Source organism: Balaenoptera physalus (genome assembly GCF_965194825.1).
Source record: "Balaenoptera physalus genome assembly, chromosome: 1".
NCBI classification, from domain to species: domain Eukaryota; kingdom Metazoa; phylum Chordata; class Mammalia; order Artiodactyla; family Balaenopteridae; genus Balaenoptera; species Balaenoptera physalus.
The window spans coordinates 169006510-169033831 of record NC_138882.1 but is presented as its reverse complement, the minus strand read 5'-3'; the positions used below and the strand labels follow the sequence as shown (position 1 = coordinate 169033831).

General features: G+C 41.2%; 1 protein-coding gene across 1 annotated transcript in view; it reads left to right on the top strand.

Annotated features, from left to right (window-relative positions):
- Window positions 1-27075, top strand: part of LOC309638142 (uncharacterized protein C1orf94) — a 63013-nt gene extending 35938 nt beyond the window's left edge. Inside the window, exon 7 of the mRNA XM_082413756.1 lies at window positions 489-27075. Coding sequence (XP_082269882.1) covers window positions 489-564 — 76 coding nt within the window. The 3' untranslated portion in view covers window positions 565-27075. The remainder of the gene's footprint in view (window positions 1-488) is intronic.
- Window positions 27076-27322: the final 247 nt, after the last annotated feature.

Sequence of the window (27322 nt, the reverse complement as noted above, 5' to 3'; positions counted from 1 at the left end):
ATCTAGCTTGGTGCTGAGAAGGGGATCAGGAACCCTGGGATTGTCCGGACTCTGAGATCTCACCCTAGGACGTGGCTATGAGTTCTCTGATGTTGTGGAATTTCCTGAGGGACACACAGGGTCCTCTAAGGCAGGTAGAGGGGCTACAGGCCCACAGGTAAGGTGCTTAGATCCAGAGAGGCTCCCTAGTCTTTGGTCTTGGATATGGAGAGACCATAGGCTGGGTGGAAAGAGCCCCTACAGGCTGCCAGGGCCTTCCTGACCTAAGGAGGTGGCAGAAGAAACCCTTTATTATCTTCCAATTGTATCATTTCAATATGTGATTTTCCCAGAGCCAAAACTTTTTACATTATTGCTAAAGCTTTCAGCTTCCAAGCCTGTCATGATCTTCCCAGTCTTTGACAGCCCCAAAATTAATATACTACTTTCCCTAATATCTCTGCCGACATCAGGAATTCTATGATAACGTCATTTTCTTTCTCCTCCAGGTTCGGCTCAACATCCGGTGGGCCCCTGATGAACAGCCCCTATTTTTCCTCTAGTGGGAATGGCATAAATTTTTAGATCTTCTTCTCATCTCCCTCCTCCTACCTTAGCCCTTGGAGCAGGGCTAAGGGCTCTGGAATTCTGGATTCTGCAACAGCTTGGTATGAAGTTTGGAAAGCCAAGGTTCCGACCGGGTCACAGACAGAAAACAGCAAGGCCAGACGCATCCATGGACCAACACTCACACACACACACACACACACACACACACACAGCCCGCCCTCACACACAGCACAGACTGCACACACCCCCCTCGGATTCATACTCACTTGCTCATCCACATATGCATCTGTGTTTAGCTAACATGAGTGATTTTTGCTTTTGTTGTTGTTGGTAAAATAGACGTAAGACACTTAATTTAGAAAGTTTGTATTTTCTGATAAAAGTATGAGCTGCTTGAAATGGAGTGTGCCTGTTACTTTCTGTAATGTTCTGCGTGATCTTCACTGCTCCTTTTTCCCCCATGAGGCTCCAGGTTTACTGAGGACATGAAGAGACACCACGGGCTACAGTCCTCCAAGGGCTGCTCTGTAAATAAGGGATCCCAGGGATTATACACTTGAGGGCTTATCTCTCCTCTTCTGTGATCCACTCACTTCTCAATCGCCCAGTTTATGCATCTCTGGAATTGATGTAAAAGAAGTGCATCCTGCCCTGCCCTATCCAGGTGGCGGTTACAGAAAAAGTCTCTCTTGGACATGAGATGGGAAAAAGTGGCCTGAAAATCAATTCTAAAAATAATCCTGAATGTGATAGACTATAGCCAGTCATTGTAGATCCATGCCAAGCTAGAGGTCAATCTCAGAACTTCCCCCCAATGGCACTGTCCCTGGATCATTCTCAATCAGCTTTTATCAGTGACTTTAATGAGGACATTGAGAGCATCTTGATCACATTAATGGAGGACACAAATCTGGGAAGAGGAGATGGCCTGAGTCAGTGATACACATATACCGTAATTCTCCTATTCGACACCCATGGCAGGCATCATTAAGCAGCCGATCCCCTGAGCCTGGACAAAGTCACAGAATCATTCTCCCTATGGTGGTCCAGGCAGCCATCACTGATCAGGGACAGTCTATGAAATGAAACTCATGTGCTATCCTCTGGCAAACCATCATAAGATGAAATTAAACAGAGGTTTAATGTAAGGACCTCCTCTTGGGTCTAAAAAATGAGCCATGAACATACACATGGACCAACATTGTCAGTTCTAAGTTGAGACCAGTGAGGGCTAGGTCTGGGGAATGTTAGGCCAATCCTGATTGCAGTGAGAGGCTAGGGCTCTGTAAGTCACCAGTGTCTTGGAATGAGCTTAAGTTCAGGGCTTACAAGAGCATTTCTCTTGCCTTCACAGTGTGACACAATTGGCCTTTCTTCCTGGGTCCCTGGAAACCAATTTCTCTCCCAAGTTCTCTTAGGACTTATGCCTTCTCCTTTCTCCATGGTCTAAGTCTAAGATTTCCCCCTGAGTTCTTCAGCCCCTTTCCCCAAGGCTCACCCCACTTTTAGCACATCGTGTTTCTTGTTGATATCCTTGGTTAACAGTCTAGACTCTCCACTGACTGAGAGACACTGGTTAGAAGTTCTCACCAATGCAGGAGCTCTTTTGTTCCCCAATGAGCTTCCTCACATTGTACCTCTAGGTATTAACCCAGGCTGGGCCATAATTTGCCACCCTCTCTGGATCTCAGAGTGCTTGGGGGCAGGAGAGAACAAGGGAGTTGCCCTTGTCCAGACAAGGGTTCTTAGCCGCTTTCCAACTCTGATGTTGGGCAGAGAATTTAACCTCTCTGAACCTCAGTTCTACTAATGGTAATGTTAATAGTTTTGAGGATTAAAGGATAATGTAGTCTTAATAGAGGCTTAATGTATACTTCATGTACACTTGTGTTTTCAAGATGGTGAAGATGTTTCTGCCCCTTTTCTCTTGAAATTTACCCCCAAGTAAGAAGGAGAGTAAAAACATCTATACGAACTCCATTCTCAATGAAATTAGGAGAAGCCAGCAATTTCATCTGCTATATAAAAGGGCAGAAGTGTGGTGGAGGAATGGTAATGCCTTAGCAGAGGAGGGGAAGATCACGTTGAAATGCCTGCCAATCAACAAGAAGCAAACCATTTTCCCCTGCAGAGCCTGAAGTCCTCAGGGGGTGCCGGATGCTGAGGAGGGAAGATGGGGCTGAAGAGAGATGAAAACAAGGGGCTGTTATAAGAAGTATCTCCTATCCTGGCCCCACAAAGCCGGGGGCCACAGACAGTTCTATAGGAGATAGGAGGTACTTTCTCTGGAGAAACATACAGACCATGCATAAGGATTGTGGAGATGAGGGTACTGATGGAAAATGGGCATTAAGTGAAATACACATCCACACCCAAGGCCAGCAGCTAGACTTTACACAAGAGGCAGGAATTTGGAGGGTTCCCTGAAGAAAATGAAATGCCCCAAAGGCACTTGGAGGTACCAATGAAAATTACCCTACGATTATGCCCTTTCACAAAGAGCTTCCAATCAACCTTTAAAGACTTAATGTTTAATGGAAATGGACAATCTCCAACAAGAAAGGCACAGATCAAAACAAAGGTAAGGGAGTTCGCTGGTGGCCTAAGGATTAGGATTCTGGGCTTTCACTGCTGTGGCCTGGGTTCAGTCCCTGTCCAGGGAATTGAGATCCTGCAAGCCCCTCAGCGTGACCAAAAAACAAAAACAGAAAACAAAGGTAAAAAAAAACTAAAAAGGGAGAGCATAACATTCTCAGGGAGCTATGAGAAGCCACTCTATTTTAAAAATAAGACAATATGCCTTATGATTATTTTTAAAAATCAGAACAGAAAAGTGCTTTTGAAATTAAAACAGTGATAGCTGATTTAATTTTTTCAGTGGAAAAGGTTGGAAGCTAACATCAAAGAGATCTTCTGGAAAGGAGAATTTTTAAAAGACACAGGGATGGATTATAGGAGATAAAAGGTAAGTAAATGAGAAGCTCAGTCCAGGAGACCAAATATCTGACTAATAGGAGTTCTAGGCAGAATAGTGAAAAGAGAGGGGAGGGAAGTATCAATAGAAAAACATAAGAAAATTCCCCAGATTGAGTGGTCCGGACCCGTGCTCACAGAAATGAATGAAAAAAACTCCATCAAGCATATCATTATGAAATTACAGTGTATCAAGGATAAAGGCAAGATTCTAAGGTTTTCAGAAAATCCCACTCAGATACAAATGTTCATGAATGAGAATGGCATTAGGTTTCTCAACAGTAACATTGGAACCTAGAAGATCCTGGGACAAAGCTGTCACAGCTTTGAGTGGAAATGGCTTTTAATGGAAAATTCGAAACTCTTATCTGTGAAGGTAGAATGATGTTTTCAGATGTGCAGAGTCTCAAAAAATGTGCGTCCTTGCACCTTTGTCAGGAAGCTCTGTGCCCCACGAAGACAAGCGGGTAAACCAAGACAGAAGACATGGAATATAGAAAATAGGTATCATCAGCTGGGGGGAGGCCAAGGAAACTCTTGGGGTGATGAAAAAAGATCTTAGCTCAAGAACCATGAAGCAAAGCCTGAAAAGCCACTACCACCACCAGTCGAGAATAGAGCAGGAAGTTGGAGACCTCAGATAGGAGGTGTCTGGGGGCGGGGGGTGGGGAGCGGCTAAAGAAAAAGAAAATGACAGATTATTCTGACAGAGTTGACTGTGTGGAAAACTGTGTTGAGAATTGTTTTATAGTGGTTGGTGGGGGAGGGAAGATTTAGCTATAAATTCAAATAAGAAATGAAACAATTGTTATTAACTTGGCAATGAACAATATGTGATCATAGTAGTAAAAAACCCAAATATGGATTTTAACCAAAATTAGTGTGATAACTATAGTGGGAGGATGGAGGTGAAGAAAAGGGTATGAATAGAGCTAAAATCCTTTTATCATAATAGAAAATCAGTAGGTGATATCCCAAATGGATGATTTGAGAGATAGCAGAATTCCCATAATTATCTGGAATTCTGGAGGTTAATCCCAGAGTTAAAGGGCCAAGAAAGTTGAAAGAGTTATCTATGAGAAGCAAGATTGGTTTGTGAGGGATGGAGGTGTGGGGTTCGCTGCCTTGTTTATGACTCTTTTAGCACTATTAGGCTTTTTTTTTTTTTTGAAGTATAGTTGATTTACAATATTGTGCCAATCTCTGCTGTACAGCAAAGTGACTCAGTTATACACATATAGACATTCATTTTTTTAACATTCTTTTTCATTATGGTTTATCACGGGATATTGAATATAGTTCCCTGTGCTGTACAGTAGGACCTTGTCATTTATCCATCCTTTATAAGTTTGCATCTGCTAATCCCAAACTCCCAGTCCTTCCCTCCCCCACCTGCCTCCCCCTTGGCAACCACAAGCCTGATCTCTATGTCTGTGAGTCTGTTTCCGTTTTGCAGACAGGTTCATTTGTGTCATACTTTAGATTCCACATGAGTGATATCATATGGTATTTGTCTTTCTCTTTCTGACTTACTGCACTTAGTATGATAATCTCTAGTTACATCTATTTTGCTGCAAATGGCTTTATTTCATTCTTTTTTATGGCTGAGTACTATTCCCTTGTATATATGTACCACATCTTCTTTATCCATTCACCTGTGGATGGACATTTAGGTTGTTTCCATGTTTTGGCTATTGTGAATAGCACTATTTGGCTTTTAAAATGTGTTTGTATTACTTTAATAAAAATAAGCATTCATTTTCAAAATGAGAAAGGGCATGCAGAACACCATCTAGTATGGTGCCTGGCACATAGTGGGAGTCAAAAACGTTTGTTGAGCTGTACTGAGCTGCATTCGGACACAGCTGGAGCTCACTTCCCAAGCCCCTGTCCCAGGATGTCTAAGAATCAGACTCTCAGAAGCCTCTATGAATTTTTCCCCCTAAGAAATTCCTTAGGAGGAAACTTAGGGGAGGGCTGGAGCTAAAGCCCCAAATCTTTCCAATACGTTGCACTTCCTGACTCTGTTCACCTCTCAGAGAATTCCAGAAACAGACAGAGAGCGGTGGGCACTGGGACTCAGAACTGGGATCTTAAAGTCTGGGAAGGGATTGAAAATCCCCATCTCTTCTCTTTGTTCTTTCCAACCAACTCTCCCCTCCATTCAGCACACTCGCATTGGAACTTATTCTTAGAGATACAGTAATGAGCAAGACAGACATAGTGCCTGCACTTTATGCTGAGACATTAACTCATAGTTACTACAAAAGGTGAGGAGTCTATCAAGGGGATATATGAGAGCAGGACACCCGCCCCAGTTCAGACCGTCAGATGAATGACGTCTGCTCTTTTAACTTCCCTGGACTCTGAAGCTAATTCTCATCGGATATGTTTTCAAGTCCACTCCCCACCCCCAGTCTCTTTCCTCAGAACCTACTTTATTTGCAAATCTTAAAACGAATGATAGTCTATGCATGGTTTAAACGACAAAACTGAGGAGTAGCAAAATTTTGGGTCCCAGAAATACTTAATAAAATAAAAACAGCTACTAGTCATTGAGCACTTATGCTGGAACAGGCACCGTGCTGTAAACATCACCTTTATTATCTAGTGTAGGGGCAGGACAGGAATAAAGACGCAAACGTGGAGAATGGACTTGAGGACACGGGGAGGGGGAAGGGTAAGCTGGGACGAAGTGAGAGAGTGGCATGGACTTATATATACTACCAAATGTAAAATAGATAGCTAGTGGGAAGCAGCCGCATAGCACAGGGAGATCAGCTCATTGCTTTGTGACCACTTAGAGGAGTGGGATAGGGAGGGTGGGAGGGAGACGCAAGAGGGAGGAGTTATGGGGATATATGTATACGTATAGCTGATTCACTTTCTTATAAAGCAGAAACTAACACATCATTGTAAAGCAGTTATACTCCAATAAAGATGTTAAAAAACATAATAACATTCATAATAACCCTGTGATGTATATATATTTATTACACGTGCAGAAACTAAGGTTCAGGGCGATTAAGTAACTTATTTAAGGTCAGGGGGTAAGTGACTCAAAATCAATATTCTTACCCCTTTTTCCTCCCACTTCCCTGTTTCCAGTAACACGGCCCAGAGTGAATGAACTTTGTTGAGACACACGTCACGTGGTTAACGACTATTAAGTTTTCAGGCAACTAAGACCTCTAGGTCATTTTCCAGCATTAGGCCATGGTGGAAGAAGAAGTGGGAGGCCGGGGCTGAGGACGAGGAGGGGAAGTAGCCCTACAGAAAAGGGGTGTCCTCTGGAGCAACTCCTCCCGGACTTCAAGTTCTCCTCCAAGGCTCCCTCCTTCAGTTCTGTGTTGTTCATTCCTCACTATGACAGGGATTTCCAGTTGGCATCAAATATACATTTCTCCCTTCCTCCCCCCCCCTTGTAATAGAACTCCCGTTTTCAGATTGGCATGTGACCACCCAGAATAGTCTACCTAGTTCTGGCCAGATGGGATGTAGGCGGAAGTGTTATGTGCGATTTCTGGAGATCGGAGCTACATTATGAATTTGGTGGAGCAACAAGAGAGAAAGCTGAGCCTCTGATGACCATGGTGGTGGCAGGCCAGTCCCGGAGTTCCTGTCCCTGGACTTTGTTGACATGAGAGGAAAGCAAACGCCTTTGAAAAGCTACTGTTATTTTGGGTTTCTTTCACACATAACCAAACCTAATCCTATGTGACATGCTCAAAAATGAAATAACACCATTCCTTCAAGAAGACCTTCTTCTTTCTACTACTAGACGTTCTCGAGATTTGCTAACATCATCCTTCCATCTACCAATCCATTTATCCATCCATCCATTCATCATTCCTCATCCATCCACCCATCCATCTTTCTATTTATTCATCACTTAGTAGACACTTACTGAATGCCTCTCTTGCACAAGGCATTGGATTAAGTCCTGAGTTACATAGTTGGACAATCTTATTCTCTGCCCTCACAGAGCTGCCTATAAAGAAAAGCTTTTCAACAAGGAAGGTTTTCCTTCCGCAACCATAGTGCCCAGCTGCTACTGAAAGAAAAGGAAAAAATTGGCTTAGTGGGGTCAGTCTCATCCATGAAACATATTTACCACTCGCTTCGCTTTACAGGGAGAGAAATAGGCCTAGAGAATGCAAGAGTGGCCTATCTACTTGTGGGGGATTGCATCTTTCTGTCAAATGAAAGGGGCCAAGTTCCCATTCTCAGTCAGGAGGAGACAGAACCATGTTACTTACTTTAACAGAAATAATTTAATATAAATAAATCATTGTTAAATCTATATTGAAAAACTGAAGGGAAAAAAAAAAGAATTCCAAGGGTAACATAGAAGTAGCAACTGCAAAATGCAGCTACCATCCAAAGAGAAGAGGGTGGAATTATTAAAATGTAGAGGCCTGGAGGAGGAGCCTTGAGGAGCTGAAGCTCAGACACAAGGATCTGGGGAACAGGAACTGTTTTATTGGTGTTGGTGTCTCTGGGCCCAGAAAAGGTGCTCCATGGGGGTAGGAGCCCAGACCTTTAAGAAGGAAGCATCAGACTACTGGTGTTGATATTCTAAGAAGGCACAGCGAGACTGGTTCTGCAAGTGTTGGAAAAATAGTAAACTGACTGCAATTGCTGCTATTGAACAAAATTGTCATTGCTACAGTGATGCTGATCAGAATAGGAGCCAAACAGGAATGAAGAAGTCCCTTCTTCCTCCTCCAGCCTTGGGTCTCCCTCCAGTGCCCCTTCTTGACAGAGCCAAACAGAGATCCAGCAGGCAAAGCAGAAATGTGGCTTGCAGAGTTTAAGGATTATTAGGAGTGGATTTGAAGCCAAGTAATGAAGGCCTAATAACTGGTACACACCTCCTGTTATGGACTGAATGTTTGTGTAACCACCAAATCCATATGTTAAATCCCTAGTCCTCAATGTGAAGGTATTTGGAGATGAGGCCTTTGGGAGGTAATTAGGGTTAGATGCGATCAAGAGGGTGGGGCCCTCATGATGGGATTAGTGCCTTTAAAAGAAGAGACATCAGAGAGCTGGCTCTTCCTCTCCACATGCACACAAAGAAGAGGTCACATGGTCATATGGCCAGATGGTGGCCCCCTACAAGTCAGGAGAATAGGCCTCAGAATGAAACCTACTTGGCTGGCACCTTGACCTTGGAGGTCCCTGACTCTAGAACCATGAGAAATAAATTTCTGTTGTTCAAGCCACCTAGTTTATGATTATTTGTTATGGCAGCCCCAGCAGACTAAGACATTCTGCAATGACCTTGACATGGAAACTTTTCAAGGTTGGTGAAATGCTCTGAAGTTGTCAAATATGGAAGTGACCACATCAAGAGTTATCTTCTGAGACTCACCTCAACCAGTTCTCCAGCACCCCAAGTCTTAGAGAAGAATGTGAGGGTCATCCCAGAGATTAAGCTTCCTTGGACAAGACATTTTTGCACAATGTTTCTCCAAATCTTCATTCTTCAGAAATCACCCATTGTCCTTCAAGAATCACCCCAGGAAGCAGGGGGGTTGGTTGGGGGATGATCAGGAACTATTAATCAACAGTCAAGTCATCTTCTTTCTGCTTCATAGAGCCTCAAGGCTTAGCTTCAGCAGTTTATTAAATTACCAGAACGCCAAGAAAAATAGCTTTAATAACACATTTCTGTCTATGTATTATTTTTTTATAAGCCAGAGTGGAGAATTAAAAGGCTCCCTACCATTTAAAAGAGGATTTTTAAAATTAAAATGAGCATGCTAGAGGGATCTTTTTCTTTTTTTTTTTTAACTCAAAAAATAAGCCATTGATTCAGGATGTGATTACTCTAAGCCGAAATTTTATAGCTAAATCTTTGTTTGGTGTAAAGGAAGGAGGAGAAATGGTTTTCCTTGAGCGGTTTAAAAGTATATTCATTAGAACAGGTGGATGGGCAGGTCACTTTGTCCTCTAGTGTGGTTTAGTGTTACAAACACTGGTTTCAAGAATTATCATGTTAAAGAAGCTGAGATGGAATTGCCATCTAGGGGACCAGCTGGTCACCCAGATGGGGCCTCATGGGGGACACAGCTATGGTGAAGAGCCCACAGTTCAGACTCTGCTTCTGAGCTTTGCAAATTCAAGAACATTATCAGGGCCCTTAGATCTGACCAAATTCCTAGGTTGATGTATAAACCCAACTAAAATTTATTTCTAATGAGAGACCCCTCAGTAATTTTTGACAATCACTTACTGAGCTCCAGATATGAGACGGGCACCATGCTATGAATCCTAGATAAAATGGTAAACTAATTACAGTCCCTGCCCAAGAAGAAAGAGCTTATGGTGTGGGTGATGGGGAGGGTGGAAGATATAAGTAAATATAGCACAAAATGTTTTTTATAAGAGTAGAACATAGTTGTGGAGATACAGAGGATCAAAGTATTCATTTCCTATTGCTATGCAACAAATTACTCCAAAATGTAGTGGCTTAAAACAACAACACTTATTATCTCAGTTTCTGTGGGTCAGGAACGTGGACATGGCTTAGTTGAGTCCTCTGCTTTAGCGTCTCTTACAGGCTACAATCCAAGTGTCTGCTGGGGCTGCAATCTCACCAGAAGGCTCAGCTGGGGAGGATCCACCCCCAAAGTGAGCATTCATGAGTTTGTTGGCAAGATTCAATTCCTTGCAGGGGTTTCCTTGGTTTCTTGCCACAGGGACCTTTCCATAGAACATCTCACAAAGACAGAAAGCAAGCAAGAAGGCAAGAAAGAGTGCCAGCAAGGGTCCACTAACCTAATCATGGAAGTGGCAGCCTGTAATTTTATCATATTCTATTCATTAGAAGTGAGTTACAAGGTCTAGCCCACACTCAAGAGGAGGGGAGTACACGAAGGCTAGGGAGCTTCCTGGAACAATGAAGTCAGAAAACAGAGTCATTAGTAGCAGTTCTAGAATCATTTGACTTGAATTCAGAGCCTGGATTCAAAACTCACAGTCTCTTCCTAAATCTCTTCTCTAAAATGGACGTGTTTTATTCAACATACGTTTGTTGAATACCTACCATGTGCCAAGACCTGTTGAGAGATATGAGGATCAGCAATGAACAAAACCAGGTCCCTGCTCTGATGGGGTTTACAGCATAGTGAGGGAAGGAGTGAACCTTACTACTCTTATCCGAGGCATCTGAGTGGAGAGCAGCAAGGGAGTAAGATGCAGAGACCTGGAGAACAGAGCTTTCCGGGTAGAAGGAATTATAAAGGCAAGGAACAGTAATAGTACATACTTCATATGGTTGTTGTCAAATTAAATAAAATACATGTTATAACCAGGGGTGATAAGGGCCATGCAGAAAAGTAAAACAGAGTAAGGGTTGAAGAGTGGGAAAGTGAGTTATTCTTATCCTATTTTCTTTTCTTTTGGTAAACTTTATTTTAAAATTATTTCAAATATATAGAAGTTGCAAGAATAGTTGACAAGAAGCTCCAGTATACCTTTCCCTCAGGACTCCTAACTGTTAACCTTTTACCATTTTATTTTATTTTATTATTTATTTTCAGAACCATTTGACAATAAGTTGCAGATATGGAGCCCCTTTTACCCCTAAATACTTCAGTGTATATATTCTAAGAGCAAGCACATTTTCTTTACACAGCCACACAAGACAATTATTGAAATCAGGAAATTAATACTATTATCTTTTTTGCAGACCTTATTATGTTTTTAACAGTTGTACCAATCATGTTCTTTATACTTAAAAAAAAAAAAAAAGCTGCTTTTTCTGGTCCAGGATCCAAATCCAGGGTCACATGTTCCATTTAGTTGTCATGTCTCTTTAACCTGCTTTAATTGGGAAGAGTTGCTCAGCTTTTCTTTGTCTTGACATTTTTCAAGAGTCCAAGCTAGTGATCCCTCCATTGGGGCCTATCTGGTAAGACAGGAAAACCACGGAAGTAACATATCCTTCTCAGTGCATCATGTTAGGAGGCATGTACAGTAGCATTATTACACTGCTGGTGATATTAACTCTGATCATTTAGATAAGGTGGTGTTTCCCAGCTTTCTCCATCATAACAGCTCTAATTTTTCCTTTATAATTAATAAGTATTTTGTGGGGAGATACTTTGAGCCTATATAGCTATCCTGTTCCTCAACAAAATTTTACCCACTAATTTTAGCTCCACTGGTGATTCTTGTCTGAATCAATAACTAACACGATGGTTGCCAAATGGTGATGTTCTCATTCCGTCATTTCTTCTGCATTTATTAGTTGGTACTCTACGATGCACTATTTTTAGGTAGAGCCATCAGGGAAGGCATCTCTGAGGAGGTGACGTTTGAATGGAAACCAGAAAGGAGTAAAGGAATGAACATGAAGATTATCTGGAAGAGTGTGAGGCAGAGGAAACTCTAAATGCAGAGAATAAAAATAATATGTACTTCATGTGGCTGTTGTGAAAACTCAATACAAAACTATATATAAAGGGTGGTGCACAGATTTTAGAAATAATTCCATAAAAAGAAATGACTATTGTTATCAAATAGCGACATCTAAGCTAAGAGATCCAAAAGGGAAGAGGGCTGGGGTAGTAAAGTTGAAGGGGATCTGGGGGAGTCCAACTGCAGTGGACAGAATTCTAAGATGATTCCCAAAGAACCCCGTCCTTGTATAATCCCCTCTATCTCGAGGTGGGAGGAACCTGTGTATAGGATGGGATATTGCTTCCATGATTAGGTTATGTTATGTGGCACAGTTGACTGAGAAAGGGAGTTTATCCTCAGTGAGCCTGACCTCATCACATGAGCCCTTCAAAGGGACAATGCTCTTCGTGAAGAAAGAGATCAAAGTCAGAGAGATTCGAAGCACGTGAGGTGTTTGACGTGTGAGAAGTTCTCCATGGCTGGCTTTGAAGGTGGAGTTGCCCATGTGACAGGGACAGGAGAGTGGCCTCTTGGAGCTGAGTGTGACACCCTGAGTGCATAGCCAACAAGGAACGGAGCTCTGATAACCACCTGAATGAGCTTGGAAGAAGACCCGAGAGGTCTGATGAGAATGCAGCCACCTGACACTTGGATTTCAGACTCACGAGAACCTGAGCAGAGAGCCTGGACTTCTGACCTACGGAAATCATGAGATGATAAATAGGTGCCATCTTAAGTTGCTCCGTGTGTATTAATTTGTGATGCATCAATAGGACACCAACACACCTAGGGAACAAGTTAAGGAAGATCTTGAAGAGAAAGAGGGCATGAGAACCATGAGGAAAGAAAATAGCTCAGCTCAGCCAAAACACAGTGCTGCAAAAAGGAGTGGGGCTATAGAGGTAGGCAGTCTGTTCAAGCAGCCCAGGTGTTCACATCACTGAGGACCTTGGTGCCAGGTCCTGTGCCGAGACAGATTGGAGACCCCAAGAAAAATAACACACAATGATGCTCTCAAGGAGCTTGTAGTCTGGTGGAGAAATCAACTCAGTGGGTCATCAGAGGCATGGTGATTGGCACCTCTTACAGAGATTTTGTTCACTCAGGTAACCCAGTGCCTAGAAGAGTGCCTTGCGCTTAGCCGGTGATAATAACTCTTTGTTGAGTTGAATGGAATTAAAATGATATTTCACCTCAGCAGGTGATTTTCAACAAGGGACCAATGTCTGTAGACATTTTTCGTTGCCACAACTAGGGACGTGCTACTGGCACCTAGTGGGAGGAGATCAGGGATGTTGCTAAACATCCTGCAATGCACAGGACAGCCCTCCACAGCTAAGAATTATCTGGTCCAAAACAGTGCCAAGGCTGAGAAACCATGATCTAAACAATTGTGAGAGCTGGTGAAACCTTTGCTCTTCCCAGCAGAAAACAATTCTCTAATGCTTGTTATTCTAATGCCTGTATCCTCTCGCTTGGACAAGATAGGATCAACAGTGAAATTCCCCTTTGCTGGATCCGCTCGGGGCTTTGTGAAGTTCAGCTTCCTTCCACTGGCATTTCTTGCAATACTATCAATGTCATTGATTAGAACCCAGTGGACCTCTTGTGCTGTTATGCTCAGTCTCCAGCTTTGATTTGGGAGGTACCAAGTGGTACACTGGTCAATATTTGACAACCAGCTCTCAAAAAGATACACATATACTGTACATATGTACATTCAATTATTAAAATTCTACTGATGTAAAGGATGTGTTTCACACAATTTGCAAATATTTTAATATACAACACTAGTTATCATAAATTCCATAGGGCCAATTGATTCTCATAGAATGCTTTCATCGTTTTTGCTGAACACTTGTGTCTATAGCCAACCTAAGGAAGCTTTGGTGAATGGGTGTAGTTCTGACATGAATACTGGCTGATATTTTCTTTTACATTAACGAGTGAGATGAAAGTGAAACCGCAAGGGCGTGCTGGAACGCCATTCGTTCATGAACGATGTGAACAACTGCTTTGCTGAACCAGATAATCATTTTCAAATACTGGAAGAATATTTCCTCAATTTTTATGCCATTCACAATGCAACATTTACAGACGTGACAGGCTTTTAAGTTTAATCTGCATTATTGACATTTTCTTCATCACTTTCTTAAGTCCAATCAACAGAACAATAAATCAAGTCCTGATTTGTAGCATTTTCTGATTTACGTGGGTGTAAAGACTCCCACCTTGGCCGATGTCAAGCCATCAAAGTGATGTCACTGAATTGGGAAGAGATTGTAATCGCACACCTTTATATGGTATTTCCACCATACAGGTATAATAGAAGTAAGTAACTTTAAAAGAATAGATGGTAGTAAAATGCAAAATAATTGGGAAGTATATGAGTCCTGAGTATTTGTTATCTTTGTTTTTAATAAAATGTACTTAATTGTAGGTTTAGAGAATTGAATTTTAAACAATGTCTGTGCTTAGCAACTGGTTCACAAAATTCCAGAAAATGTAACAGTTGACTTTTGGAAGCTGGTATGGGCTGGTTCTAGCACAACTCTGCTTTACCTAGTTAGGGCCCTGTGCTGATAGTAAAGCTTACTCTCTAATTAACACTTTAAACAGATGCACTCATGAAGAGTTATCTTATGTCTGAGTTCTGGGGATCATACACTGACTATACACAGACAGTGTGAATGTAATGACCACATAGGAGCCCATCCTCTCACCATTTCATGTCTGCCGGTCCTGTTGGCCTTATCAGCATAAGAAGAAGAAGATATCTGACTTTTGTTTTAAACTGGTGGAGACCCTTGGCTTTTCCTTGCCCGGCTCCCTGTGGGGTTCCCTTCCAGGCAGCAGTAGTGGTGAGCAGGACAGAGGAGGAAATGTGGCTTCCCAAATCCTTAATATATTAACACTGGCTGCCACATTCTTGCAGGAGAAACATGCAAGAATTTACCTCCTCAAGACAATTTCAAGGCTCAGTATATTCTTTTATTAATCACCCCTCAGTGTCATCCCCATATGCTGTCATGTTTCATCCTCTCCCTAAACCCCTCCTATTTCCACCCAATTCCTCTTCAGGGTGAAGCTAGCTTGACTTCTTGTTGTAGCGGTCCCATTTGAAGGAGGATTTTCCATTTCTGTTGTAATTAGCAGGAGGAGCAGAGCAAGTGGAGTGGTGGCCACATTGTTGAGCCTTTGCTTTGAGGTCCTTTTTTCTACTTATTTGGAATCCAGCCATGTCTGTGGCTCACTTCACACCTGTGGTCTCAAGGAGGTAAACACAGCATCCTCTGAATTAACCTGCCTGTTTTGTCCAATGCCTTAGTGAAATCTTCATGTTTTCTTGAATTCCCTGTCTTAACAGATTTTAAAATTTTCCACAAGCTAAACACAAAACACAAATCATCCCTAAGCATATTTAGCCACATAATTATACCTTATCCCCTACCAAACCTCTTACTAAATGTATTCAATACACTTAATGCTTAACCTACAAATTCTCTTCTTCTAATGCAATGCATTTCCCTCTTAGCCAATTTTAGACATTAAGGACATTATTTGCTTTATGGAAAGTATTTATTTATGCTTTTTAACAAACTTGAATGAGTGCCAGGCTCTGGGCTAATGGTTGGGGATGTATCCGTGAATAAGCAAGACAGACCTGTTCCCTCCTCTTATGAAGCTTTTAGTCTGATGGAGGAGAATGACATTAAGCAAACATACACACAAATATGTAGAGTTAAAATGGTGAATAGTGCTTTAAGGGCAAAGAATGGAGCCCTATGATGAGGGGATATAGTTTGTACTGGGGGCTAGAGAAGGCATTCCTGAAGGATGAAAAGGAAACAGCGAGAGAAGTAGGGGCAGAGTGCGGGGAAGAGGGCTCCAGGGAGAGGGAACCTCTTATTCAGGACCTTAGGAAAAATGAGAAATCTCCAAAGCAGGGATGGAGGAGGTGAGGAGAATGAGGTGAGCTGTGAGGTGGACTCAGGTCCAGATGCCAGTCAGGTAAGCCTTGCTACAGCTTTTATTCGAACCTCAATAAGCCATTGAAGTCTTAAGGCAGGGGAATGAGTGTTCCAATTCACTTTCTAAAAAGAGCCCTCTAGATGATAGGAAAATGGATTGGGGAATTAGGGCCAAAGGAGAAGCAGAATGAGAGTTAGGAGGTGACTGTATTCGTCCAGAATGGAGGTAATGGTGGTCTGAACTGTGGTGATTGCAGTGGGGAAGAATGGAAATGGACAGATATGAGGAAATATTTAGGAGGTGGAAATGACTGAATATGTGGGGGAAACTGTCATGGTGAAGGGGATGAGTGAACAGGGGGTGTACAGGATGGAGGCTGGCAGAAAGAGGGGTTGTTCATTGAAAAGATGGTGTAGGCACCAGCCTAGAAGGACAGTGTCTGACACAAGGGAGAGGCAGCTCTGCAGGAAGCAAGGAGAGAAACAAGATGACTTGAACTAACTCCTTTCATATCTCATTGGAAAGGACCAAGCAGACCAAGAGGTAATTTTCTGTTAATAAAATGTGCTGTTTCGCCTCCCAATCCCTCCACTAGCCAACTTGTCCTCAATCTCATTCTCTTTGGCCATTCATTCAACAATTTTGACCAAGTTCAAACACTCCAAGATAGTGCTCCTTAAAGTGTCAGGCAGGGAGCATTAGGGGTTTACCAGATGTTTGCAAGTGGCACGGAAAATGACTTTTCAATGCTATATGGATATGGCATCACATCACATTGAATCACAGAGTGAGAAAGTAATTTCCTTTTCAATGCTTTCTTAGGCTTTTTGATTACATCAGGGAGAAAGGCTCAGTTTGGTGTTAGTATGTCTTTACACCTCTCTAAGACTTGCTAATCTCTCTTTTTAACAAAGAGAGAACAAGGCCACAATCTCAAAGCATTTTAGCAGGCCACAGTCTCTAGTTGGAATTTAATAACATTGTTTTGTTTTCACTGTAAAAAAAAGTTTAAGGTTACCTCCTATTTATGGTAAGTAATACTCATTTTTCATTTACAGCAGTAATATAAATAAATTTATTTAAAAATAAGGCTGAGAGTCCAATAAGGGAGTGGTGATAATGCAAATTAAATAATAGCGCAAGTGGTACAGGAATATGGCAAGTATCAGGGAGGAACACAGTGATCAAATTCTGGCAAACATAGCATGACAACTGAGTGACAATTTCTATTCCTGCATCTGCTTTCCCTTCTTGGGGCAACAGTTCTTGATTTCCTCTGGTGAATCATCTCTCCCCGACTCTCAGACCACCATGCTCTCAGGAAAATTGATTTCATTCCTGGGTCCCAGGGAACAGCACTGGGTGTTCCATCACCTTGACCATTGATTGGCTTATAGATGGACACCTGATCCAAACCGGGCCAATCAGGCCCAGAGCTGGGATTTGAAACCAGGCAGTTTGGCCTACTGCTTGGGCCATGACCCAGATAATGACTACTCACCAGTACTTAGTAACTTGTGTCATTCAGTCTCTTCTCTCCCTGAAGGATTTGTCAGGAGCTACACTTTTATACTTCATTCCTTTTGCCTCCTTCTGTCTCAAACTTTTGGTCAAGATTTCATGCCTGTTTTTTTGGGTTTTTTTAATGCAGAGTTTTGTGATTTCCAAATGCAAAGCCCAGGCCATCAGACCATCCTCAGACCACCTGTATCTCTCATCCCATCGCTGCAGAGGTCATGCCCCAAACCACTGTACTCCCCTCTCTCCCATATACTGCGGCTTTTGAGCTGAGAGCTGAACGATGACTAGCAGAGTTAAAGATAGCAGATGAGGGAGGAGGGGGCAATGTGACGAGGCTACAGATGTCCTCAGGGACCAGACTGCAGATGCCTTGTAGACTTTGGTAAGAACCCCATTTTGAGCTCCATCCGAAGGGCAATGGGAAATCCTTGACTGATTTTGAGGAGGAGGGTGGCAGGCCTAGATTTGTGTTTTTAAAGACCACTGTGGTTTTTGCATAGCACTTAGCATGGAGTCCAGCACCTAGTAAAGGTGAGTATTAAATTGGAGAATGCCCAGTATGTGCAGCAGGTACAAAACTGGGGCTCAGTAAATGTGCATCTCCACCCCCTTTGCCTTCTGCTTGTTCCTGAGGCTGCTTCTATCAGAAGGAGCCTCCAGGGACAGTGGAGTCTTAAGAAGGATGTAGCCTTGCCCAAGGGCACTGAAGTTTAGATGGAGCCTGTTAGCTGAGGCCAAAGGCAGGAAGCAAAGGCATGTGCTCTGTGTACTTTGAAACTTTCATAGTCACTGAACTTCGAGGGTTAAAAAAAAAGAGGGACCGTGGAGTGAAGGGTTAATGAGGCAAATAGGAATTTAAAAAAAAAGGAAAGAAAGAAAAAGCAAAACCGGTGACTGATGGTTAAGGAAGGAAGTCTGACTTAACACAGGTTACTAGACTCAGGAGCGCTCCTTTTCTGGGTCATGGCCAAAAGGCAGACAACATGCTTCGCCTACAGGAAGCAAGGCTTGTCGGCTCGCCATCCCTGTCTGCACGTGGAAATGAATGCACAGCTACAGGAGGAAGATGAGAGTGTAATTTGGAGATAGAAGTAGTCAAAGGAATTCAACTGAGAAATAACATCCTGGCACAAACTTAAGACATAAAAATAAAATCAATTTCACAAGACCCAGAAAGCCTGATTCTTGTGAAGTGCCCTCATAGAATCTCAACAAGCTTAGACATCTCCGGTCTCCTAGCCCCTCCCACCACTGTGCCTTTGCTCCGCCTCCGTGGAAATTTGCAGTCTCTCCATCCCTCACCTGCCTTTGTCCAGGGTGGGCTGGGGCCATCAGTCCTGCTGCTGCCCCCTCCCCATCCTAGGCCCTCTGGGTCCAGAGGTCCACCAGACCCACCTCACTGAGCAAAGGCACCTCCCGTGTGCCACCCCACCCCTCCTGGCCTCTGACTGCCTGGAACTTGGACTGGCATCACCATCTCCTCTGACACCTGGACTCTCTCCCATGTCAGGGCAGTGCGGCTCAGTAGTTAAGCATAGCGTCTCAACCAGTATCTGGCGTTGGACAGACAGACCTAGCATTTTGAGTAGCGGCCAAGAGAGCAAGCTTTGGTGCCAGGTTGCTGGGGTCTAATTCCTAGCTTCCCCCACTTACCACCATAAAAATAAAATCAGTGTGCTATCTTGGATAGGTTAGCTCACATCTGTGAGCCTCAGTTTTCTCATCTGTAAAATGGGGATAAAAATGTTACCTACCTCTGGGAGCTGAGGGGTTTATGAAATGAATTCATACGTGTTAAGAACTGAGAACAGTTTTGGACACCTAGTAAGCATTCCGTGTATGTTAGATACTATTATTTGAATCCTCTCCCTACCAGGTGCCAGCTGTGAAACCTCGTGCACGTGATTTAGTCTAAGTTCCAGCTTCAACACTTACTTCCTTGTTCCCCTGCAGCCGCGCATTCATTCCCATGAGCAAACAGGAGTGATTAACAGACAAGCCTTGTCCTCTAGGCTCAGAATGTTTTCTATTGGTTGGGCCATGACCCAGATAATGACTACTCACCTGTATTTGGTAACTTGCGTCATTCAGTCTCTTCTCTCCCTGAAGGATTTGTCAGGAGCTACACTTTTTTTTTTTTTTAAATAAATTTATTTATTTATTTATTTTTAGCTGTGTTGGGTCTTAGTTTCTGTGCGAGGGCTTTCTCTAGTTGCGGCAAGCGGGGGCCACTCTTCATTGCAGTGCGTGGGCCTCTCACTGTCGCGGCCTCTCTTGTTGTGGAGCACAGGCTCCAGACGCGCAGGCTCAGTAGTTGTGGCTCACGGGCCTAGTTGCTCCGCGGCACGTGGGATCTTCCCAGACCAGGGCTCGAACCCGTGTCTCCTGCATTGGCAGGCAGATTCTCAACCACTGCACCACCTGGGAAGCCCCAGGAGCTACACTTTTATACTTCATTCCTTTTGCCTCCTTCTGTCTCAAACTTTTGGTCAAGATTTCATGCCTGTTTTCTGTTTTTTTTTTTTTAATGCAGAGTTTTGTGATTTCCAAATGCAAAGCCCAGGCCATCTCAAGAATGGGGTTAATCATAGGATTACAGGAGATATTGCAGGCAGCCTGGATGAATGGCCTTGGCAATTATCAGAGCTGCAAACAGGGAGCCATCCTGGACTCCTTCCTTTCCTTCACCTCTGACATCCAGCTGGTCACTAAGTTCCATCAATTTGGACTTTTAAACATTTATATATTTTTTAAAATATTTATTTATTTATTTGGTTGCACCGGGTCTTATTTATTTATTTTTATTTTTATATTTATTTTTGGCTGTGTTGGGTCTTCGTTTCTGTGCAAGGGCTTTCTCCAGTTGTGGCAAGCGGGGGCCACTCATCATCGCGGTGCACGGGTTTCTTCACTATCGTGGCCTCTCTTGTTGCGGAGCACAGGCTCCAGACGCGCAGGCTCAGTAGCTGTGGCTCACGGGCCCAGTTGCTCCGCGGCATGTGGGATCTTCCCAGACCAGGGCTCGAACCCGTGTCCCCTGCATTAGCAGGCAGATTCTCAACCACTGCACCACCAGGGAAGCCCCAAACATTTATAATTTTTTAAGACAATTTTTAAGAGCAGAAAAATTGCGAGGAAAGTACAGAGAGTTCTCATTTCCCCTCTACCTCCTCTTCATTATTAATGTCTCCCACCAGAGTGGTGCATTTGTTACAGTTGATGAACCTACACTGACACATTGTAATCACCTACAGTTCACTCTTGATGTTGTACATTCTATGGACTTGGACAGATGTAGAATGACATGTATCCATCACTATGGTATCATTCAGAGAATTTTTACTGCCCTAAAAATCCTTGGTGCTCCACTTATTCATCCCTCCCACAACCCAAGTCTGACTTTTGAATGTCTCCTGAATATGCCTCTCTGCCATCTTCACCACCATCTATCTAGCTCAGACCACCTGTATCTCTCATCCCATCACTGCAAGAGTCCCCAGAGGCTGATGGCTCTGTCTCCAATGGGGCTTCCCTTCTGTAATCCATCCTGCCTCTGTGGTGGCCAATGTGACCTTTCCAAAACAGAAACCTGACTCTGTCCTTCTCCTACTTAAAACTATCTCATTTCCCCTCATTGCCTCAGAGAATGCCCAGATTTCAATGAGGAGGACCATCGCTCCCCACCTTTCACATCGAAAATGTTTCTAAACACCTCCTTGCACCTTAGCCCATGACAGAGATTGTACTTTTGGTCACTGTCAAAAGGGAAAATGCATAATGCCCAAACATACTAGGACCATTAAGTGCCTCTGAATTATAAAAATCATGGCAATATTTATTTACATTTAAAAATAGTAGCATATGTATTTACAGTCTTTATTCATTCAACAGGCAATATTTGGTGAACCTAAGAATTTGAGAACTCCTTCCACATAACTTTATGATTCTCCCAAAAGTTCTCTGGGGGCTCATAGGATAAAAACAGTTGGCCTAGAACTTAAACTCTAAGCTCTTGTTCCCTCTAGCTCTCCTAAAAGGCTTTTGTGCACACTGCCTTCCCCTGTACAGCCAAACTCCAGTTGTGGGAATCTCTTTGTTTCTTTAGGGCACCCCAGAACCTTCCACGCCTTCTCAGAGGGTCTCTGCCTCCACCCTTCTCTCTGGCAAATCCCTACCCCTTTTAACCCCATCTCAAATGTCATCTCCTCTGACATTTTGCTACTTTTCCCTCTATACAAAACTCAATTAGCACCAAGCTTAGCGTGTTGGAATTATATGTTGATATATCTTTTTCTCTCTTTATAAACTTTTTATGGGAAGATACCTTGCCTGCTTCATCATCTTTGCACCTCATCCACTGACACAGCTCCTACAATTGGTAGGTTCTTGATAAATGTTGGACTAATGAGTGGAGGAAGGAACAGTCTGTAAAGAGATTTGATCTCATTGGTGCAGATGTGCTAATGGGAGAGAGCCAACAGGCTGTCCAAGGTAAAGGATGTGCATTTTGATACAGCCCTGGAGGAGTAATAGATGTTGGGTCTCTCATGCCATCCAGGAGGATGGGTGGCACATGGCACCTTTGTATCAGAGGTGATTTTCTGATTGTGGCTTTAGAAAGGAACCCAGTGGACTGCTCCTCATCTTATGGAGAATTTGCCCCTGAGATACCAGCTGCCTCAGGATAAAATGAACACGTGCTGGTAGCCAGCACCTTCACTGTCCATTACATGCACTAGAAAAGTCCCCATGTGACAGGGCTCTAACCTGTGTAGGATCTAATCTATTGTCTAACATCCTAGTATTCAGAGGAGATATTTGATGGAGAGAAGAGGCAGATGATATTAACAATATCCATGGATGATGGAAATGGCAGGGTGAAGGCTGTTTCCCCAGCCAGCTACAGCACTGCCTGCCACCCCAAAATTCAACTCCGACCTGGAAGCAGGATGGTAAGATCTATTCTGCTCGGGGTCCATAGATTCAGGGGTCTCAAGGGTCAAGAGGTTTGGGTTCAAGTTCCAGTTCTGCCATTGAAATGCTATGTGATTTTAAAATTTTATATTCACAGATATTATATTCATACAAAAGAATAATTATAATGTATGTTTCCAAAGAAGAAGAATAAAAATGTATGTTACCATCATTCAGCATAAGTAGAGTATTGCCAACACCTCTAAATTTTTCTTCATGTCTCACTGCAAACCCATATTCCTTCCTAACCCTCCCAGAGGTAACCAGTTTATTGCATTTTATGTTTGTCGTTCTCTTGCTTTTCTTTATAGTTCTCCCACATACATAAGCACGTAGATGATATATATGTTTATGCACTTTAAATATGGACTCCAATCTGTTCTTTTTTTTCAATCGATGTTATTCATTCATGTTGATGCTTTTAATAGTTATTCATTTGTACTGATGTATGAATATACTACAATTTTCCTGAAGGGTCTTTGGGATGTTCCTAATTAATAGCTATTATGAATAAAGCTACTATGAACATTTAAGTATCAGTCTTTGTACAGGCAAATGTATTCAGGTCTCTTAGATAAATATGTAGAAGTGGAATTGCTAAGTTTATGGAAAATATAGGTTTAACATTATAAGAATCTTCCGAACTGTTTTCCAAAATCGTTGTACCATTTTACGTTCCCACCAGGAATCTATGAGAGTTCTGTTGTTGCATTTCCTTGTCAACACTTAGCATTATCAGTCTTGTTAGTTTCAGCCATTCTAATGGATGTCTAGAGGTATCTCATTGTGATTTTCATTTTTATTTTCCTGATGATTAATGACATTCAGTATTTTTTATGTACTTATTTTTCATTCATATATCTTTTTTGGAGAAGTGTCTGTTCAAATCATTTGCCCATTTTTTATTGTTTGTCTTTCTATTATTGAGTTGTAAGAATTCTTTATATACTCTGTATACAAACCCTTTGTCAGATACATACATGTGAATATTTTCTTTTAGTCTGATACTTGCTTTTAACTGTTTAATAATATCTTTGGAAGATCAGAGATTTTTAATATTAATGCAGACCCACTTGCCAATTTTGTTTTTATAGTTTGAATCTTCTGTGTCCTAGAAAATCTTTGCCATCCTTTAGATCGTAAAGATTTTCCTCTAAAATTTTTATAGTTTTAGTTTTTATGCTTAGATATATAATCTTTTCCAAGAAAATATTTGTGGGTGGGGTAAGGTAATGGTCAAGGTTCATTTTTTTTCTGTATGGCTATCCAATTGTACCAGCACCATATGTTGAAAAGACTACACTTTCACCATAGAATTACCTTGGCGTCTATGAAAGAATAATGCCCCTCCCCCCAAAAGAAGTTCATGTCCTAACCTAACATAAGAATATGTTAGGTGAATATGTTGCTAATAGAGTGACCTTAAAATAGGGAGATTATCCCAGATTGCTTGGCTTGACTCAATGTAATCACAGAGGTCCTTAAAAATGGAAGAAGGAAGCAGAATAGAAGTTAGAGGCATGAAGTGTGAAAAGTACTTGACCCACCATTGCTAAATTTGAAGATGGAGGAAGGGGCCACAACCCAAGGATTGAGGGCAGCCTCTAGTAGCTGGAAAAGGTAAGGAAACATTCTCCTCTAGATCTTCTAGAAGGAACAGAGCCTTGCTGACACAGTGACTTTTGCCCAGTGGGACCTGTGCCAGATTGCAATTTACAGAACTGTAAAATAATAAATTCGTATTGTTTTAAGCCACCAAGTTGGTGGTAATTTGTTACAGCAGCAATGAAAAATTAATACAGTGCTATCAATTGACGATATATATGTGGATCTATTGCCATACTATTCCACTGATCAATACATTTCCCTGTCTTGCTTACTGTACCTTTATATTCAGCTTTATATCAAATCTTGAAATCAGACAGTATAAAAGTCCTCCATTTGTTCTTCTTTTTTAAAATAGTCTTTGTTATTCCAGTTCCTTTGCATTTTCATATAAATTTTAGAATCCCCTTTTCAATTTCTGTATAAAAGCCTACAAGCCTTTTGATTGGGATTGCATTGAATCTATAGATCAGTTTGGGGAAAACTGACAGACATCATAAAAATATTGAGACCTGATCCATGAACATGATATATCTTTTCATTGTTTAGTCTTTTTCACTTTCTGTCTTTGTTTTGTAGTTTTTAGTGTATAGGTCTGAATATATTTTATTAAATTTATCCCTAAGTATTTTATGTTTTGTGATATGACTGTAAATGGCATGGTTTGCTTATTCCAATTTCCAATTGAAAGCTGGTAGTATATATAAGTACAATATATTTTGTATATTGACCTTGCTAAACTTGCTTATTAGTACTGGTGACATTTTTGGGTACATTGCTTAGAATTTTCTACTTAGAGTCTTTTAAAATCCTCTTCTTGTCATTTTCTACTGCCTAGGACTGCCGGTACAATGTTGAACAGAAATGGTGATAATAGACTTCTTTGTCTTTTTCCCAATTTAGGAGGTAAAGCATTTAGTCTTTCACTACTAAGTTTGATTTAGGGTTTTTTTTTTTTTTTTTCTGTAGTGTATTTTTTGCAGATGTCCTTTTTCAGGTTGAGAAAATTCCTTTTTATTCCTAGTTTGCTGAGAGATTGTATCACGAGTAGGTCTTGAAGATTTCAAATGCTTTTTTCTATCTATTGAGGAGATAGTACAGTTTTTCTTTTATTCTGTTAATATGCTGAATTACATTGATTGATTTTTTTAATGTTAACCAATACTGCCTTCCTGGAATGAACCCCAATTAGTCAAGATGTATTATCTTTTTATATATTGCAGGATTAAATTTGCTAATGTTTTGTTAAGGATTTTGTGTCTATGTTCACAAAGGATATTAGCTTATAGTTTGCTTTTCCTCTAATACCTTTGTCTAGCTTTGGTTCATCATAATTCCAGACTCATAACATTATTTGGAAAGTGTTTCCTCCTATTCTATTTGCTGAAAGGTCTTGTGTATAACTAGTATTATTTTTCCCTTAAATATTTTATAGAACTCAAAGTCATCTGGACCATGTGTTTTCTTTGGGGGAAGACTTTAAGGATTCAATTTCACTAATAGGTATAAGACTATTCAGATTCCTTGCTTCTTTTTAAGTGAGCTATAGTATATTTTGTCTTTCAAGGAATTAGCCTATTTTACCTAAAGTATTGAATTTGTTAGCATAAAGTTGGTATCAATATTCCCTACATGATATGTAGTGGTGGTCCCTCTTTCATTCCTGATATTGGTAATTTGTACCTTCTTCTTTATTTCTTGATCAACCTCACTATGGTTTTATCAACAATTATATTGTTGATTTTACTATTTTCTCAATTTTCAGTCTGCTTCTTATTTTATTAATTTCTGTTCTTATCTTATTTCTTTCCTTCTACTTACTGTGTTCTTAATATGTTATTCTTTTTTATTTTCTGAAGATGAAAGCTTAGAAAACTGATTTTAGACTTTTCTTCTTTTCTAATGTAAGCATATAAATTATACATTTTTCCTGAAGCACTCTTTTAGCTTCATTTCACAGATTTTGATATGTTTTGTTTTTGTTTTCATTCAACTCAAAATACTTCCTAATTCTTCTTGTGATTTCCTCTTTGATATGGATTATTTAGAAATGTTGCTTCAATTTTCAAATGTCTACAGATTTTCCAGGTATATTTTTACTACTAACTTGTCATTTAATTCCCTGTATTCAGAGAACATCCTCTATATGATTTCAATTCTTTTAAATTTGTTAGGATTTGTTTTATGGTCTAGCACATGGTTAAAACTTGGTGAAAGATCCATGTACACTTGAAAGAATGTGTGGTCTGCTGTTGTTGGAAAGAATGTTCTATAAATGTCAATTATCTCCAGGCTTTTGATAGTATTGTTCAAGTATTCTATATCCTTCTGCTTTTCTATTTGTTCTGTCAGTTATTGAGAAAATAATTGATACTTTCTCAATCACCAAATATAATTGTGGATTTGTCTATTTCTCCTTTCTGTTCTGTCAGTTTTTGTTTCATGTATTTTGAAGCTCTGTTACTGTGTGCATGCACATTTAAAATTGCTATGGCTCCTTGTTTAATGTTCCCTTTATCTTTGTGAAATGATCCTTTTTATTTTGTAATAATTTTTGTGTGTGCCTACTTTGATATCAGTATAGTTACTTCAAGTTTCATGTTTAGCATTTACATGGTATAACTTTTTCTGTCATTTTATTTTTAACCTACTCGTATTTTTATATTTAAATTGTGTTTCTTATAGACAGCAGATAATAGGGCCTTGCTTTTTATTTTAAAAAATTTTTTGTTTCTAAACACCAATTTGTTGATGTATGCTTGACATTAAAAATGCCATACATAGGGCTTCCCTGGTGGCTCAGTGGTTGAGAATCTGTCTGCCAATGCAGGGGACACGGGTTCGAGCCCTGGTCTGGGAAGATCCCACATGCTGCAGAGCAACCGGGCCCGTGAGCCACAACTACTGAGCCTACGTGTCTGGAGCCTGTGCGTCGCAACAGGAGAGGCCACGATAGTGAGAGGCCCGCGCACCGCGATGAAGAATGGCCCCCGCTTGCCGCAACTAGAGAAAGCCCTCGCACAGAAACAAAGACCCAACACAGCCAAAAATAAATAAATAAATAAATAATTTTTTAAAAAATGCCATACATATTTAATATATACAACTTGATGAGTTTAGAGATAAGTATATATTTGTGAAACCATCACTACAATCTATGCCATAAACATATCCATCACCTCCAAAAGTTTCCTCTCTATTTATTATTATTTTCTTTTTGTGATAAGAACACATCTACCCTCTTAGCAAAATTTCAAGTATTAATTAATAATTATTGTTAACTATAGGCACTATGTTGTACAGTAGATTTCTAGGA